This window comes from Nerophis lumbriciformis, linkage group LG17, assembly GCF_033978685.3.
Source record: "Nerophis lumbriciformis linkage group LG17, RoL_Nlum_v2.1, whole genome shotgun sequence".
In the NCBI taxonomy this organism is placed as follows: Eukaryota; Metazoa; Chordata; class Actinopteri; order Syngnathiformes; family Syngnathidae; genus Nerophis; species Nerophis lumbriciformis.
Window position 1 is genome coordinate 22,042,501 of NC_084564.2, and position 18,501 is coordinate 22,061,001.

The 18,501-nt window shown below is 40.2% G+C and overlaps 2 protein-coding genes across 3 annotated transcripts in view; one reads left to right on the forward strand and one right to left on the reverse strand.

Moving 5' to 3' along the window:
• Positions 1 to 8,936: 8,936 nt before the first annotated feature.
• The window catches only part of gucy2f (guanylate cyclase 2F, retinal), a 32,945-nt gene continuing 23,380 nt past the window's right edge, over positions 8,937 to 18,501 (forward strand). Inside the window, exon 1 of one of the 2 annotated variants that reach the window (XM_061972734.2) lies at positions 8,937 to 10,174. In XM_061972734.2, the coding sequence (XP_061828718.2) occupies positions 9,433 to 10,174 (742 nt within the window). In that variant the 5' untranslated portion in view covers positions 8,937 to 9,432. The remainder of the gene's footprint in view (positions 10,175 to 18,501) is intronic. The other variant, XM_061972733.2, reaches the window with a different exon arrangement.
• On the reverse strand, positions 10,272 to 18,079 carry LOC133614617 (uncharacterized). Its single transcript, XM_061972735.2, has 2 exons — positions 17,591 to 18,079; positions 10,272 to 11,435 (listed from the first exon to the last, which is right to left on the reverse strand). Exons 1-2 carry the CDS (start codon positions 18,003 to 18,005, stop codon positions 11,062 to 11,064), a joined length of 789 nt encoding a protein of 262 aa, XP_061828719.2. The 5' UTR covers positions 18,006 to 18,079; the 3' UTR covers positions 10,272 to 11,061.

Sequence of the window (18,501 nt, forward strand, 5' to 3'; positions counted from 1 at the left end):
GGACCCCCACCCAGACATACAATACTAGTGCACAGCTCATGAAAAACAATATTTTTTGTTATTGTCATTGTAAGTGGGCCAAAACACTTATATTAGAAAATAATGTCATGGAAATGACTGCTGTCATTTGATTATAATAATAAAACATGTAACTTGTTATTTAGTCAGGTTTGGGACAGGTGTGCTGCAGGTGTGGCCACAGTGCATGTGCACGTCTGACGTCGCTCACATGTGCTCCACTGAAGGCTCAAGGAGTTTTTACGTTTGGTCACGCATATGGAAAATTAGAGGGAACATTTTTGGGGGTATCCATAATACGTCGATAGGGAGAAGTTTTTATTTACACGATTAATCTGGTGTGTCTTGACCTCTGCGGCGGAGGCTCCGCCGAACCCCTGAGGCCGACTCACCGAACCCCTAGGGTTCGATCGAACCACTGTGCTAGTCCGTGGCAGATTCGAGTCCTGAGGAACTCGCCAAGTCAGAGAATTCGGGAAAAATTGAGGAATATATAGATTAGTTTGTTTGGTTAATCAAATAATTGGACAAAACACACTTTAGACTCGAGCCATAGCGTATTTTGGGGAAAATAGTTGAAATGAACAACACTTTTTCTGCTTCTTTTTATCTAATAAATGCACTTCATCAACATTGAAATAATGTGAGTATTGATAAAATAAAATTGTTTTAAAACTTATGGCCGCCACACAGATCATGGAACCCACATACCATCGTTCTCATGTGCGCGCAATTGCAAAGGCGGTGCAAAAACTATGTTTGTGTATTAAAACTTCGAGGTACTTAGTGCGGTCCGGATTCTATAAATTTTTATTAGTTACTCTCAAACGATTAATCAAGGCAACGGAATATAGACTGAAGCGTTTTTCCTAGTCAAATAAATCGATTAATCGTTGCAGACCATAGTGTGGATGGTTGTTTGTTCCAACCAGGTTCCAGGGATGACCCTGCCTCGAGCCCCAGTCAGCTAGGAGGTGACCGAATTTGTCCCACCGAGTCGTTTTGTTTGTCCCGCCAACGGGTGGCTACCCAAACTGAATAAATACTGTATTCATATTGACATCTTTCAAGCTCACACAATTATTGAAGGTATGTTCACACGTCTAATTAATTGCCATATATTGAACTTGATGATCTCCACATCTTTAAATACAGTATTGTGGCATAGGGCTGAATTCCTCACTCATGGTGCTGTTGTACGCTTAACAGGCACATTTTCACTTTGGCCCTTGTGGGCCAAAAGCTTGGGCACCCACGGGCGAGCGAGGGATGCTTGGAGCTGTTTAAGGTTGTATTAGAACATGCAAACCATGCATAGATTCCCCATTGAAGATTCAACCACTTTACTAATCCAGACATAGGCAAACTATTGTCCGCCAAGCTTCTAAATCCTGCCCCCCGAACATTTCCAAAGTATTTTAATTTAAACCTTAAACGTCAAAGCTGCAGCTGACAAAATGTTTTGCAAAACTGTTTTTAAATGACTGCAAGTCTTGAACTGTCAAATACATTCAAATAGTTTCTGAAGCAATATATGGGTCATTACGGTAATCACAATGACTCTGTTACAGACGATTTGATAAAAAGCATAATCGGGGGAAGCTGGATGGAGCCTGTGGGACAAAAGAGGGATAGAGAAGTAATATTTACAAAGTTTTGAAAAAAATATATAGTTTATTCAACCTGACTCTCGCCAGATCCTTGTAGTTCGCTGAGCTCCACACAAAGATCTGGGCTCGAGGGCAATGCAAACTCCTTCAAGATAGCAAAAAATAATGAACCAATCAGGATCGCCGGGCGGGATTTCATTAATGTGACGTAGCGCCGAAGCGACTGTTTGATTCAAATAACAATGCAGGAGCGAGGAGTCGTGTGCTGACATTGATTCTGCATATTTTCTTTGCACAAACGACATCGACATTGCTGCGTTGTTTCAGTAAAAGTCCTCTAACTTTTCGCTCCGTCGTTATCCAATATGTCAGCTGTTCTGTTTTGGATTTCCCAGCGTCGCTCTCATCAGCGTCACGAGTTGATTTCCATGTGAGTGGTGGAAGTAGCACGTCATTCAAGATAACGGACAAGTGGTTTATCCAATCACATACAATTATTTTTTTTACAAGGCCCCACCTTCTGAAATACATCTCCTATTGAGAAGTCTCTGATCCTTGTGTGGAGCTCAGCGAACTAAAAGGATCTGGCGAGAGTCAGGTTATAGTGTATCTATTGGTGTCAAACAATTACATTTTCTAATTGGATTAATCACACTGTTGTATTTTGATTATCGCAGTAAATTACTTGTGTTCAAACTCGTTTTAATTTTTGAAATGTTTTACTTGAATTATTTATTTAATCAACATTTTGCAACAGTTTTATCTAATTTGCCATTGGGTGTATTTTGAATGGGTTATGGGTGGGTTATACTTGTATAGCGCTTTTCTACCTTCAAGGTACTCAAAGCGCTATGACACTATTTCCACATTCACTCATTCACACACACATTCACACACTGATGGCGGGAGCTGCCATGCTAGGCGCTTACCACGATCCATCAGGAGCAAGGGTGAAGTGTCTTACTCAAGGACACAACGTACGTGACTACGTTGGTAGAAGGTGGGGATAGAACCAGGAACCCTCAGGTTGCTGGCACGGCCACTCTCCCAACTGCGCCATGCCGTCCATGAAATTTGCCCGGGAGCACACCAGTCAAAGTCTCCTCACTCATCTTTGCACCGACGTTTGCATTGACCTGATCGCTGGCCGTAAAACAGCACACACCTTTGAGGTGACCATCCACAGTTAAGGAAAAGGAGCATGAGCACTCAAAATACATTGCACCATTAATCTGCATGATTAATACGATAATGTTTTGTGGTTGATCACATGAGTTACAGCGTTAACTTTGACAGCCCTAATTTCATCGGACATGTGGCTGTTTTTTTTATTTTTTACAGTTAGTTTTTTGTCACATTTCTGCTGCGTTTTTGCTTGATTGCAAAATGTGCACAAGGTCAAGGGGGGAATGTTCAGTCACTCATTGTAGTCAATGTTTTATAATTCCCAGTACATATTGTAAAGCCTAAATCCTGTGCTCATTCTTCTTATTATTATTTTGTAAAAACCTGTAAAATATAATTCGTTTTTTTGATATGGTCTGTCATTATACCTACATATAACACTTTTAGCATGCATGCAGTACTTGTGTCTTTGGCCGGAAAGTAAAAAGTGTGATTGTCAACAGTAACAGTAACTATTCAGACATGAAATGTACTCTGTTACTCTATATCAGGGGTGTCTGAAGTTTTTTGTTTTTTTTACCAAGGGCCGCATACTGAAAATTCTAAGAATGCAAAGATTATTTAAATGTTTTTATCTTGTTAAAAATGCATTCATTCATTCATACATAAAAGAAATGCAACACAAAATGCTTTACAGACTTAAAGACAGGAGAGACAGGCAAGAAGTGGAACTAAAATAAGAGCGCTGACCAGGAAATTACGGTAACACAGAAACTGACGTGACAGATCGTCACAAAGTGCATGGAAGGTAAACATTTAAGACATGTTCCTTTGTGGTATTCTGATAAGATTGCATTTGTCATAACCTGTCATTAATCATGATTAATCCAAATTCACAAGTGCGATTAATCTGATGTTTAAAAAAATATATTTTGACATCTGGTTTGTGTGGTAGGTTACAAATCCTATTATTATCAGTTATTAGTATCAACATGTCAGCTTTTTCTCATTACATCGATTTACTTACACTTTTTTTGGTTTGATTTCATTTTGACAATTTTCTCCAGGCCAACTAACCTCGAGCGGCAAACCACAAACTGCCCCCGAGCCACACTTTGGACACCCCTGCGCTTATACCTCTGCCTTTTATTTAACATTAAATTACAAAGGCACATATCGGAGTCATCCGGTGAACCACTATCTTGTCCACAATATTGCACATTTGCTTGAAAAGAAATCCAAAAACGCCACTTTTTTCCATCATTTTCCCATTTTCTCATAGAGGTGTGTAAACCCTGCCTCAGGGATGAGATGTGGTGTGTTCACTGCTCGCTGGGTGCTGAGTCATCAATTCAATCCTCTATTCCCGAATGAATGCAGTGGTGTCAAGGTGTTACATTTAAGAGGCTCATGAGCTTACCTGGGATATGGGTCAACAAAGGTGGAATCGCTTTGCGGCGCCATAGAGAATCTTTGGAAGGTGTAGTGAGCCTTGAAAATGTACAATAACGCGGCATGCTTTTGAACACACGCGTGAGAAGAAAGAGGCAGGGGGACATAAAGGAGGCAGAAGGGAGGGAACGATAAGGTTTAGGTTTGGTGTGTGTTTTAATGCCGCCATTGTTTCAGTGTCACCATGCTTGGTGGATTGTTGTGTCTTCTAAAAAGCCTTCCCCAAATGACTGACACAGGCAAAAAGGCAGCAACCCTCTGGGGACTCCAGGCAGGGAGAGTCCTTCGTTATCTTTAATTACTCCCGCTCCACCGCCGAGGTTCAATTTCATTTAATCTGCACAACCTGCTGCTCTGTTGGCGTGTAAGAGCAATTAAAGCACAGTTCAGGTGTCCCTTGCAGTGTAGCTGAAGGATGTTTACCAACTCTTAAAGTGCGTATTTGTTATACAAAGTTAGAAGAATTAAACTTCTCTTTTGAACGTCCAACTGTTCGATGTTTCAGGAGTTTTTGCACAACCTGCTGTTATATCAAGGACCTAAAGAGATCCATGAATTAGCCAATAAATTCCTTACGTGGTTCAATTACAATTGGTATTCAAACAGTCCTCTTCACTGCTGTTCATATTTGGATCTCATGAGACCAAGACAACACCTAAAATGTATCAATAGTGCCTAACTTTCAGTGATGGGCAGTAACAAGCTACATGTAGCTAAGCTACGTAGCTTAACTACCTTTTCCAGTAGCTTGCCGGTAGCTTAGCTACTTTTTTAACAAGTAGCTTTTCCTGTAGCTTAGCTACTTTTAGACCCATGTAGCTAGGTAGCTTACATCAAACTACAAGCTACAAAGAGAGAAAATGGACTCCGAATCCAGGTCCCCCAAAAATATGGAGAAAATACAATGATCTGTATGAATGAGAAAATCTATACATACGGAGAAAATTCATGATGATTGGTTGGTGTTTGTATGATGAGTCACAATTGACAAAGGTTAGGGCGAAACATTACAGACTGGCCAATCATAGGCAAGATAAGGCGGGTCATCAAAACTAGTAAGCAAAATTGTAACAGACACACACTCATGTCACATGATGACGAGGGAGTCAGAGACAGAGGGATGCTTCAAGCTGACGACCCCAAAAAAAAAACATACTTGAACATGGCAGAGGGATTCTCTTACGCAGATTAGAGACGACGTGCAGGAAACCCACAATAATGTGTGTACTTAGCTATATTTAGACAAATGTATGCATTTAGAGAAAACAATGCCCAAACCCTTAGTTTTTAGTTGTTTACTCGACATTAAGTTAAGTTAAGTTCATTAAAAGTTTTACTGCACATAACCATTACCAACTGTTCCCAAACATAACACAAGTTATTGGTTTTTTTGGTCAAGATATAGATAGATAATGTCTTTTTACTGTACGTAGAGAAAATTAATAACTTTATGGGGGTGGGCCACAGAAAAAGCAGACTAAATAAATACATATCGTATTTTTCGGACTATAAGTCGCAGTTTTTTTCATAGTTTGGCCGGGCTCCAGTGCGATTTATATATGTTTTTTTCCTTCTTTATTATGCATTTTCGGCAGGTGCGACTTATACTCCAAAAAATACGGTAAGTAAAACAATATAAAAACAATTACATAGAAAATAGTAATTAATTAAAATGTAAGTAGACCAGCAGCACGCACAACCATGTGTGCTTCAAGGACTGTATCCCTTGCAGACTGTATTGTTTTATATTGTAGGAACCAGAATATTGAGCACAGAAAGAGACAACCCCTTTTGTGTGAATGAGTGTGGTGAGTGTGGATGGGGGAGGGAGGTTTTTTGGGGGGGTTGGTGCACTAGTTGTAAGTGTATCTTGTGTTTTTTATGTTGATTTACCGGTAATAAAAATTAAAAAAAATACAAAATACAAATAAAATATATATATAAATACATACAGTGGAGTGCAGGAGTTTTAGGGTGTCCCCAGCTAAATGACAGATCGTTAATAGTAATGGACTCTTATTGAGTCCATTTGTACACTCTCAGTTACATTAACATTGTAAATGCTGTCAAATGTAACTTTGATGTAGCAAGCTACTTTTGTTGTGTAGCTTGTAGTGTACCTTGCTACAATTCTCGGGATAGCTTCCCCTGTAGCTTAGCTGCATTTAATGGAGGGGAACTTGTAGCTTATCTTACTACATTTTCCAAGTAGCTTGCCAATCACTGCTCGCCTTTGCCAGTTTTCAAACAGGAAGTTCTCAAAGGGAAGTGGCCGCTGAGTTTGGGCAGGGGTTCTTAACTTTTTATATGGCCCGGGAATGGTTGGAAATAATGTGCGTCAAAGTACCTTTTTCTTTTTTTCTTAATGTATTTCCATTTTGACAGAGAAAATATATACTGCATTAAATTGCACAGCATTTAAACTTTATTATCATCCAATACTGCAACAAAGATTATATTATCATATTTTCCAAACAATTTTTGGTCAAAATATAAGTATCAGCTTGACTTATGATTGCAAAGCAAGATATCCATCATATTGTGCACTGTAAAAATGACAACAGATTTTACAGTAACATTGATTTTGCTTGGTTTTCACAGCATATTATTATAAATTTAAAAAAAAAAACTAGTACTGTTTTTTTTTTGGTAAAATTCTGTCGACTAAGCTACCAGTCTTTTACCATAAAATCTAAGGTTGTTGTTTTTACAGTGTAAATGTAAAAACGCTACCACATTTTTTTGTAGTATAAAACTAACAACTCAGTTGCCAAAATTAAAAGAAAAAAAAACATTGGTACTGTTTTTCTACTAACAATAATGTGTTATCAAAACCATCGTAAATTTTACAGCAAAATTCTGGTGACTAAGCTGCCAGGCTTTTTGTCCGTAAAAAACAGTGGTATTGTTTTTCTATTTACCATAATATGTTGGGGAAAAAAACACTACATTTTACGGTAAAATGAGTGAGTTGCCAGTTTTTACTGTAAAATCTACATATTTTTTTTACAGTGTACATAAAAAAATATATAATAATCAAATGCAGAGGCAAATTTGTATATTATTTGCGGTTAGAACACATAACAACGATGTGGCCCTTAATGAAAACGAGTTCAACACTCGTGGCTTAGTTTTACGAGCAGGTTGCATCAGGCTGGAAGAGTCGCAGAAAGGTGATTTTGCTGTTCAGTTTCTTGTTAGAGAACATCAGTAAACACTGAAGACTTTAAAGAAGTTCAAATATATGCATCCCTAACTTTTAATGAGGAGTGTACTCAGAAAATGTAAAATTAAGTTAACCTGGAAAGGTTATGGACCATTTTAGGCTCATCCTAAAATTTATACCGAAAGTCCTAATATCCCTAACTTTATGTGAGTAGTTGTGATGTCCATCTGCCCATTTCCCAATTTAGGCTTATTGTATTTAACAACCATTGGTGTGTAATGAGACAGAGTAAAGTTATCAACACCTCATATTGAAGAGTGCATCAATCATTACATCAGGTGTAATTCTTGGGGCATTCAATCCATCGTACTGTTCAGTTTGTCTCCGAAGACGTTTTGCCTCTCATCAGAGCAGGCTTCATCAGTTCATGCTCATATTTCAGTCCGACTTTGATCAGTCAGATCTAATCTGATTTTGATTAGGCAGCTCGAATCTGACTTCTAATTATTTGAGCTGTTCAGTTTGTCTTAAAGGCTTTGTAAAAACTGAACAGGTCTTAGATTTCGATTGGGCAGATCTAGTCTGACTTTGATTGGACGGATGTAATCTGAGTCGATCTGACCAATCTCAGCAGTTCAGTTTGTCTTCTTACCCACTCGACATCCATTGCATTCGGTCTCCCTTAGAGGGGGGGGTTACCCACATATGCGGTCCTCTCCAAGGTTTCTCATAGTCATTCACATCGACGTCCCACTGGGGTGAGTTTTTCCTTGCCCTTATGTGGGCTTTGTACCGAGGTTGTCGTTGTGGCTTGTGCAGCCCTTTGAGACACTTGTGATTTAGGGCTATATAAATAAACATTGATTGATTGATTGATTGATTCTTAGAAGACGTTTCGCCACTCATATGAGCAGGCTCCATCAGTTCATGCTAACTTAGACTGGTCACATCTAGTTAGTCTGGATCTGACCTATCTCGAGGCGAAATGTCTTCTAAAACAAACTGAACAGTCCATTTGTGATGGGCTGAATGCCCTATGAATGCAATGACCTGGGTGAATGAGACCATCCATAGACATCAGGCAACACTCTTTGAACTGAAAAACGACACAAATGTGACCATCTGACAATCAAATGGATTTTTTAAAAAGCCTGAAGAAGACAATCGCTGAAACACAACCACCATTGAATAATGCAATCAAGTTGGATCAAAAATTACTGGAAGACCGATTTATTTGTGGGTTTTATGGACCGATAAAAATGATTACTCTTGAAGGCATTCATTCATTGAAAGAAAGTGGGTATATTGGTTGTTGAATATCTACTTAAGTCTTTGTGCATTACTTTTGTTATACTTACCTTGGTATAAATAACTGTATTGGGGAAAAACCCAAGTTTGTCATTTATTTGCCTGATAGTCTGCATACAGTATATGTTAAATGTTAAGAAAAAAAAGCCTTGTTGGCTAAGGGTTTTGGACAAGACTAAAGGCCTGATGTCAATCCTCTTACATCTCGCCTCGCTGAAAATGGATTAGCGAGTAACACCTACGTTTTGGCCCCACGGTCACTTTGGAGGATTTCATTGAATGAGCCTGTGGTAGACACCGTTGCTCCAATTTTAGGGCTAATTTTCCATTTAGATTGTTGTTTGTTTGTTATTAGAGATGAAGCTCGACAAGCACAGGGGTGTGCCAGCATCCAACTATGCTGCTGGTGTGCAGAGCTGGTAAAGGATCAAAGCAGGTCGCTGGCTGCAGGGCGTAAGTAGCTCTCCAGGGTGCTGAAGTTGTCTCCAGACGCGCCCCGTCTCCCACCTGTCATTTTCAGCCTGACGTCCAAACGCTATGACTCGGTTGCGTTCACTCCGCGGCGGCTCCCCGAACCTCCAGGTTTTGAGGATGGTTAGGTGACACTCCTGGAGCGAAGTTGGATGATGGAGCTTTCCAGATGACGTGAGTCTTTTTTTTCTGTCCTAAGATTTTGTATGTCCTTTTTAGACATCACCGTCCAAACTGAAATGATCCTGCAGTGAACCTAAAGGGTCACTAGCAGCAAGGACAATGCAACATTTCCCACCCAGTCTGAGAGGGTCACTATGGGAGTCCATCCATCCACGTGTGCCCATAATTAAAAGCAGGAAATCTTTACCGACGACGTCCTTTTATAACTCGCTAATATGGATACTCTTTGGAGTGTTGACGTTCCCTTGCTGCATCCACTGTTTGATATTCAAAGTGGGGGTCTTGGGGCCTTGGAACTGCGACCCCGTGTACTATAGGTCGTATCCTGCTGCCGCCGCCAGGCTCGCCGTGAGCAGGATTAACGAAGACCTCACAATGAATCTAGGCCTGGAAATGGACTTCATCATCCTGCAGGAGCCTTGTGAAACATCCAAAGCTCTAACTTCATTCATTCAATACGAGAATATTGCAGATGCGTTTGTGGGCCCTACTAATCCTGGATACTGTACCGCAGCAGCACTAATGGCCAAAAACTGGGACAAGTCCATCTTCTCGTACGGATGCGTCAACTTTGAGCTGGACCGCATCACCGGGTACCCGACGTTTTCCAGGACGGTGCCCTTTCCTTCCGAGGTGCTGTTCACCGTGCTGAAGTACTTCCGTTGGGCCAACATTGTGGTGGTCTCCTCCAACGAAGACATCTGGATGGACACAGCGGCGAGAGTTGCTGCTGCTATGAGGAAAAAGGGGCTTCCTGTCGCCCTGGTTACATCTGTGGGAATAAATGAGACCCAAGTTGAGAGCACACTGAGGCAGATCCAAGACGCAGGGGAGATAAGAGGTGAGTGTACTGACCCCCAAACTCTGATTTGTTTGAATTTTACTTGTAAGAAATTAAGCAATTAGAAATAAGTTGTTCCAAAGTCAAATTGACAACATCATAAAATGTTTATTAACTGTACAGGCAATCTTTTTAAGTAACATTTGACAATCCCACAAACAAGTGTAAAAACAATCTAACCTGCACTATAATGCTCATTGGACTTTTTAATGTTCTTACTTGTAATACAAGTGAAAAAAGAGGTTAACCATAGTAAAAATACCAGGTGACAAGAGGTATGTGAGCCGGCGTATTTCACATAACTTCCTGTGTACAGTATATTATTTTTCTCCTCTTTCATGTTTAGGCTGTTCTTTGGGGAGACGTTTCGTAAAAAAAAAAAAACAGTGCAGTGGTTTGAACTTGCAGTCAATTTTTGTGCAAATGTTGGGGACATTTTTAGTTGGAAGACATCGGCGGTGCTTGACTTTAGAGCAGGGGAGTCCAAAGTGCTGCTTGGGGGGCCATTTGCGACCACTGGTTGTTGGCACATTATAGAAATAGAATATAGGACAGAAAACAGCACAAATGAAAAGAATAAAAAGGCACAATGCAAAGACAAAAAACAATATAAATTAAAAAGTTTTGAACATCTCCGCTTTACAGACATATTTTCTGCAGTTGGAATGTGTACATGAAGTCATTGTTGTACAGCAGTAAATCTGTTGACCAGGACTATACACAGTATAAACTTTGTGGTCAATTATCCAACACAAAAAATTAAAACAATGTAGCAAAGCCAAAGTGTTCATGTAAAATGACACTTATCATATGGAGTGGACTACTTAAAAGCAGATAGACATGAATGTAAAGTTCTTCTTTAATGTATTACTTGATCCACAAGTCGTTTATTTTTTTAAATGTTTTACAACTTGATCCAGTATCCCCATCATTTGCAACAGCAGTTGGTTGTTGACTTGCTGCTGTTCCTGCATGATTTTAAACCGCCGCTCATCCGCTTCTTGCTGCATTCTCAAAAACGTTTCAAACGCAGCTCTCTCCTCGTCCCGCCGTCTTCGGTCGGCCTCATCCATTTGCCTCTTCTGACGCATGTAGCTTTCCAAAAAACTGTCAAAGCGATCGACCCTACTTTTTCTTTTCTTGCTTCTGGCGCCAGGAACTGTCCAGCGAAAGGTGTTAGTTTCTGGCTCGGGCCGGGGGCTCTCTGAGCTCTGAGCTGAGCTGGTTGTGCTCTCGTCACCGAGATGAATTTCACTGGACCCTGTGGATAAAAAGTATGATACAGTAAAGCTGTCATTGGATGACTGCAATGCAGTGTTGTCCCAAACACATAAACATGTCATTATTGGCTTTATTTTAACATAAAATCTTATGATAACACTACATTTGTGTGTAAGGAGTCGTCCCACTCTCCGCCCACAGAGACAAAGATTGTAAGTGACTGAACAGATGTATTACTCTGTTCAGTTAATTCTACTGTTAAATAAACACGCCCAGGTGCTGAGAGCGATGCACAGAGTGAGACCTCTTTCTCCCTGTTTGAAGAGAGAGACACTTTCAATTGGCCAGGAGGCAAATTACGCAAAACTTGACAATTCTGATTGGCAAACATGTCCGTCACTCAAACACCGGTGACGGCATAGAAAAACAAAACATTCTCACCTTGCGGTGAGGATACCGAACTGAATAAAACCTTGATGTAATTTAATCATGCATCCCTTGGTCAAATTCAGATTGTTTTTCTACATTTACTGGGACCAGTACCAGTCTGTGACGCATTTGCTATCAGGCTGGAAAGAAACATTAATTAATTCATAAACTACCGCATTTTCTCCGACTTAACTTTCGCCTGTTCTACAAAAAACACGAATAAGCTTGTTAATAGATATTACAACTTTGTTGTTATAGTACATGGGACAGTGCACATTAATGGACATATAACATGTTAATGTCCACACCTGTCATCATCTGTTAACAGCAGTGTGCTCTTAAACGCACGTTGAGACTCCACGGAAGTAGAATTGAGTGAAATGAAGTGAAACGAAGCAATTGGCTCTGTTTACTCTGAGAAGCGCGGCACTTCCGTTTCCAGGAAGTGCGTAAAATGCATTAAAAAATTACGGTTTTTCGGTAAGTACAAATGTAACTATATTAGTAATCGTCTGAAATTTTACCGCGGTTTATCATTATACTCTTTACCGTTACATCCGCAATATAGAGTATCGTCATATCGGGATAAAACATGTTGACACATTCTTGCAGTGTCCCGTAAATGTGACATCGACAAGCGAACGAATACATCTTCAACCACTCTAGCATTCATGCCAGCTAGCTAACGTCCCTACCGTGTGAAGCTATTTCTGAATCACTAATTTTCGCCTCCATGGCGGCAAATAAACTGTTTCTTAAAAGTAATATTATCACTGAAGGACAAGGAATAGCTAAACATGCTACACTACATACCATAGGAGGATATGCTAACTGCTTCGGAATGTAAACAGACATAGGTGGTTGGTCCTACAGTGGTTATATCGATATTTTTTATTGTCAAAAAAATATTTTGTCATTTTTGTGTTGTGTTGCGGGTCGTATTTACTTAGCCCACTTCAACTGTCTTCTGCCCGGCATCATTGTTGTAGTTTTTAGCATATCCGTAGCAAGTCTACTAACAGATATACGTTCAAACTGAAATGGCAACAGCAACAGTACGAGCCAGTCTGACCCACAACAAGAGGATAGCGAGAAAAACGAATTTATTGACTACAGCGCGGACTACACTGACGGACTCGCGCTAAACTCTCTGGTTTACCCAGAGAGTTTACCATACACCATCTGGGTTTACCATACACTGTATGTAGATATCTACAGATGAGATAAGGCAGAAAACATCACAAGACAGAGCAAATTCCGAACAGTTTGTTTAGCGGAAGTATGATGGAAGACAAGATTATTTTATAAATATCTCTGCAATAACCTCCACGGTTCAGTTTCATATTTTTGAGACTTATGGGGATCTCTAATACACATACGCAGGTACTCATCCATTTTCTACCGAGTGCTGGAGCCTATCTCAGGTATCATCAGGTTAAAAAAGTTGATTTTGCATTCCCAACTATATCTAAAATACTAGGCTTATATTATTATTGTGTGCACCATGACTTTCACATCATGTCGTCACGTGACTTTTGAACGGACGTGATGGGCCACTTGTTGCCTTTTTGTTGCACGAGCCGTTTACAAGTATGCGTGATTATATTTTCCTATCAAAATATAAGTATAGATCTCAACACTGTGTATGCGCTAAAAACTTAATTTATGATTGCTGCTTAACTATTTTAGGTTTTGCTCACATTTACTTTCTTTTATTTATACTCGCCGATTTGGTGGTTTATGAAACACTCGTAAGAAAAATGTGTTTTATCAACCCCGAAACACGATAAAATACAACTAACATCAAGAAAATACTTAGGTGGGAAAAACTTAGCGGTGAAAGTACAGTACAGGCCTAAAAGTTTGGACACACCTTCTCCTCATTCAATGGGTTTTCTTCATTTTCATGACTATTTACATTGTAGATTGTCACTGAAGGCATCAAAACTATGAATGAACACATGTGGCGTTATGTACTTAACAAAAAAAGGTGAAATAACTGAAAACATCGTATTCTAGTTTCTTCAAAATAGCCACGCTTTGCGCTGATTACTTTTTCGCACACATTCTCTCAATGAGCGTAAAGAGGTAGTCACCTGAAATGGTTTTCACTTCACAGATGTGCTTGAAGCTCATCAAGAGAATTCCAAGAGTATGCAAAGCAGTAATCCGAGCACAAGGGGTAAAAAATGGATGGATGGATAGAATATAACACGTTTTCAGTTATTTCACCTTTTTTGGTTAAGTGCATAACTCCACATGTGTTCATTCATAGTTCTGATGCCTTCGGTGACAATCTACAATGTAAATAGTCATGGAAATAAAGAAAATGCTTTGAATGAGGAGAAGCTGTGTCCAAACTTTTGGCCTGTACTGTATATCAAACAATCCTTCAACAAAGTGATCACTGCAAACTCGGGCTTTCTTCGACTCAATCTGCTCTTTTGGACTGGAGGGTGTGCCACTTTTGTCGTCTATTTTTGTAAAATCTTGTATTCTTTTGCTCTTCTTGATTACCTCTAGGTTAACTCTGAAGAAATGTATATGCTTTTCGCGTTGTGAACGGTTCCAATACCCTAAAACAATGCAAACATAGGGCATTTTTCTTCGAGAAAGGCAAAACGCCACCCAGAACGCTATGATAACAGATCCTGGCTGGCCCACAACTTCGAGTTTCAGATATTTTTAGGCCATGTCCACACAAACACAGATACTTAATAAACGCATACTTATCTCTGCGTTTAGGTCTCTTGTCCACACGCTGACGCATTATTTTGTCTTTAAAAAGGCAGACATTTACAAACGCTAGCCAAAGTGTAGAGATCCAAAACTCTCCGCTTAGGGTATGCGTGTACACGGCACAAACGGAGACTTGTGATGACGTCATGGTTGTGTGCTGTCATTTCCAAGCTAAACAACACTGCCTAGCCGGCTTTAAACACACTATAAGAACACTTTTGTATGTTTGAATGTAAACATGCTGCTCTTTTCACTCAACATTAACAAAAAAGACACATCAAAATGGGCTTTGCGACACTCCCGCCAGTGCTAATGACAGTCAGCTGTTTTGGATAAGATTGACGTGGAACCTCCACCTGTTGGGACAACTTTGACAAGCAAGACTTTTTGCTCTGTGTCATAAGAAAGGTGCAACCTTATCTTATGTTTTTAGTCCTTATTTAACGACAAATCATGAAGTTAACTTACGTGTATTGTTTCAATTTTTGTAGATGGAGCCAGGCGCGACCGTGCTTGCGCGTAAAAGCAACCAAGCAACTTAAAAAAAACCATAATTTAGCATCCTCCTTGTGGTGTGTACTGATGTTAAAGACAATATACACTTAATTACACATGTACCATATCACTACATCCATGATTAAATGCTTTATAATTCCCTTAAACATGCAAAATGGTTTCCTTGGCTCGTTAGTGTGTGCTGATTCTAGAAATGTCCACTTCACTGCACATGTAATACATCACCACATTGCTGAACATGTTATAATTCTATGAGTGTTGGGTTTCAGCAGCACAGGCGTGCATTCACTCTTTAATAACGTTCCCAGGCTGTTTTTAAAGATAATGTACATGTCATTGTACATCTAAAGTTGATACAAATAAACATAATAGGAGGTTTAATGCCACCAAATCAGATATTGCTGCTTTTTTCAGGCTTCTGATTGGACAAAATGTGCCTGACAGCAGGTGTATGCGTTTGTGTGTAAACATAGACTGTTTTGAAACTACACTTGTGTGGATGGAGATTGTTTTAACCCCAAATATGTGTTTTTGAAACTCTCCGTGTTCGTGTGGACATGGCCTTAAGACATCAAATGAATACAACGACAGGGTTTTTGGGAGCGTTCACTTAGTCAGTGTTTTTCAACCTTTTTTGAGCCAAGGCACATTTTTTTCATTGAAAAAAATCTCGAGGCACACCAATAGCAGAAAACATAAAAAAATGTAACTCAGCAGCCGATATTGACAGTAAAAAGTCGTCTATAGGCATCACTATAGCTCTTGTCTCAAAGTAGGTGTATTGTCACGACCTGTCACATCACGGCGTTACTTATTATGAGTTTTTTTGGTGTTTTCCTGTGTGTAGTGTTTTAGTTCTTGTCTTGGGCTCCTATTTTGTTGTTGATTATCATGTCATGTACGGATGTACTTTGTGGACGCCGTCTGTTGCTCCACACGCTGTAAGTCTTTGCTGTCATCCAGCATTCTGTTTTTGTTTACTTTGCAGCCAGTTCAGTTTTAGTTTCGTTTTGCATAGCCTTCCCTAAGCTTCAATGCCTTTTCTTAGCGGCACTCGTCTTTTTGTTTTTATAAACCATGTTCCCGACATCTACAAAGCAATTAGCTACCTGCTGCTACCTACTGATATGGAAGAGTATTACACGGTTACTCTGCCGCGCTCTAGACAGCACAGACACTCAACAACGGCACATTATTTGCGGATTATATCTACTGGTTTGCAAAAAATATTTTTAACCCAATTAGGTGAAATGACATCATCTCCCACGGCACACCAGACTGTATCTCACGGTACGCTAATGCATACTTGCCAACCCTCCCGATTTTCCCCGGAGAGTCTCAAATTTCAGTGCCCCTCCCGAAAATCTCCCGGGGCCACCATTCTCACAAATTTCTCCCGGTTTCCACCCAGACAACAATATTGCTACACCATCCTTCACTGGGCGCCGTTTCCGGCCGGACAATAATAATGGTTACACCTCGAAGACATGCGCGGCAATCAGAACAGAAGACGAAGCAGAAGAAGAGACATGGCGACGACGAGTAAGAAGAAGAAGTACGCTTGCAAGTTCCAAAATGATTGGAAAAAATAATTTCAGTTCATCCAGGACAGCTCGAAGGGGAAGGGGTATGCTGCCTGCAAATTTTGTAGATCAGACTTCTCCATTGAACACGGTGACCGAACGGATATAGTCACTCATGAATGGTCAGAGAAGCACAAGGCTGCGGCGACGCAGCACCAGTCACAGCCCAGTATTATGGGCCGCCTTGCTAAATGGAGACCCGAGGGTGTAACTTATGCCGGGACAAAGATGGCTATGCTGATAGCTGCAAGCAACATCCCGTTCTCATTTGCGGATGTTTTCAACAAATCCGTGAAGGCTATGTTCCTGGATTCAGAGATCGCTTGCCAATACGCAAATGGCAGAACAAAGGCTACTCAAATAGTGAAAAGTGAGTGTTATTTTTTTTTTTTAAGTAAGCAGTAAGTACAGTACAGTTAGTAGAACAATGTTTATACATATATATATATATATATATATATATATATATATATATATATATATATATATATATATATATATATATATAAATATACACCCCCCCAGCGGGCCTTTTATATCTCCCTAATTCTGAGGTCTCAAGGTTGGCAAGTATGCACTAATGTGCTGCGGCACAGTGGCTGTCCAATGAAGGCGCGACATTATGCATATGATTAGTATTTTTGAATTTTAAGTACAGTGTGAACGCGCTCAAATGCACTTTTGAAAAAACACTACTAGAACATAACGTACGTCTATTTGGCTTGGCATATAAGTCAAAATGGCTCTCGAGAGTGTGTTGAATTGATAAAAGTAACAACTATCAAAATCATTAGTGTTTGTTTACACCGGAAGTCAGAACTGCTTCCGCTTGTACTGTCAATGCTGGCACTGTCGTTTAAATAAACGCACATAGATAAAAACAGCAGAATAAACCATGTTGGACATGTCTACAAGACACCTGACTTACCATTCGTGCACCAATCTTGACTAACGGAGCACTGTGACAGATCATCATCTGGCTCTGTTTTAATCGACGTTATAACGGCATGATTGTCTTGTAAAGACTCTTGCTTGGGACTGCTTGTTCCGAGTATTTCGTCCAGTTGGTCGTACCAGGGAAATTTGTCCTTCTCGTCCCCAAAGCAACCATTATTCCGTATGGAGTCACGAACCTTTATATATTGCTGTCGCAGTTTTTTCACCTTGATGCGACACTGTTGCGCCGTTCTGTTGAATCCCCATGCCGCCATCTTTTCGCTGAACAAATTAAAAACGTGAATGTTCTTGTGTGTTGTTGCAAGCAGCTGTGAGACATAGTCGTCTGACCACACAGCAATAAGCGCCTGGGTCTCCTCGCAGCTCCATGTTTGTCCTCGGGACATTGTGCGGCTTGTTTTTCTTCTACCTCTGCTATTGGCGCTGTTGCCTTTGTTTGTCTACGCGAAATGCACCGCATTACGTCACTTCCGCATACCTTACTTCCGCTAACGTCACTATTCACTGGATAGTCCAGGGGTCGGCAACCCAAAATGTTGAAAGAGTCATATTGGACCAAAAATACAAAAAAATAATCAGTCTGGAGCCGCAAAAAATAAAAGCCTTATATAAGTGTTAAAGTACCAATGATTGTCACACACACACTAGGTGTGGTGAGATTATCCTCTGCATTTGACCCGTCACCCTCACCCCCTGGGAGTTGAGGGGAGCAGTGAGCAGCAGCGGCGGCCGCGCTCGGGAATCATTTTGGTGATTTACCTCCAATTCCAACCCTTGGTGCTGAGTGCCAAGCAGGGAGGTAATGGGTCCCATTTGTATAGTTTTGATTGATTGATTGAAACTTTTATTAGTAGATTGCACAGTGAAGTACATATTCTGTAC

Coding starts and splice junctions, on each gene's coding strand:
- LOC133614617 (XM_061972735.2), bottom strand. CDS start 18,005: ATGTCCCGAGGACAAACATGGAGCTGCGAGGAGACCCAGGCGCTTATT. Junction 11,436..17,590: donor TCAAGATTGGTGCACGAATG/GTAAGTCAGGTG, acceptor TTTTATCCACAG/GGTCCAGTGAAATTCATCTC.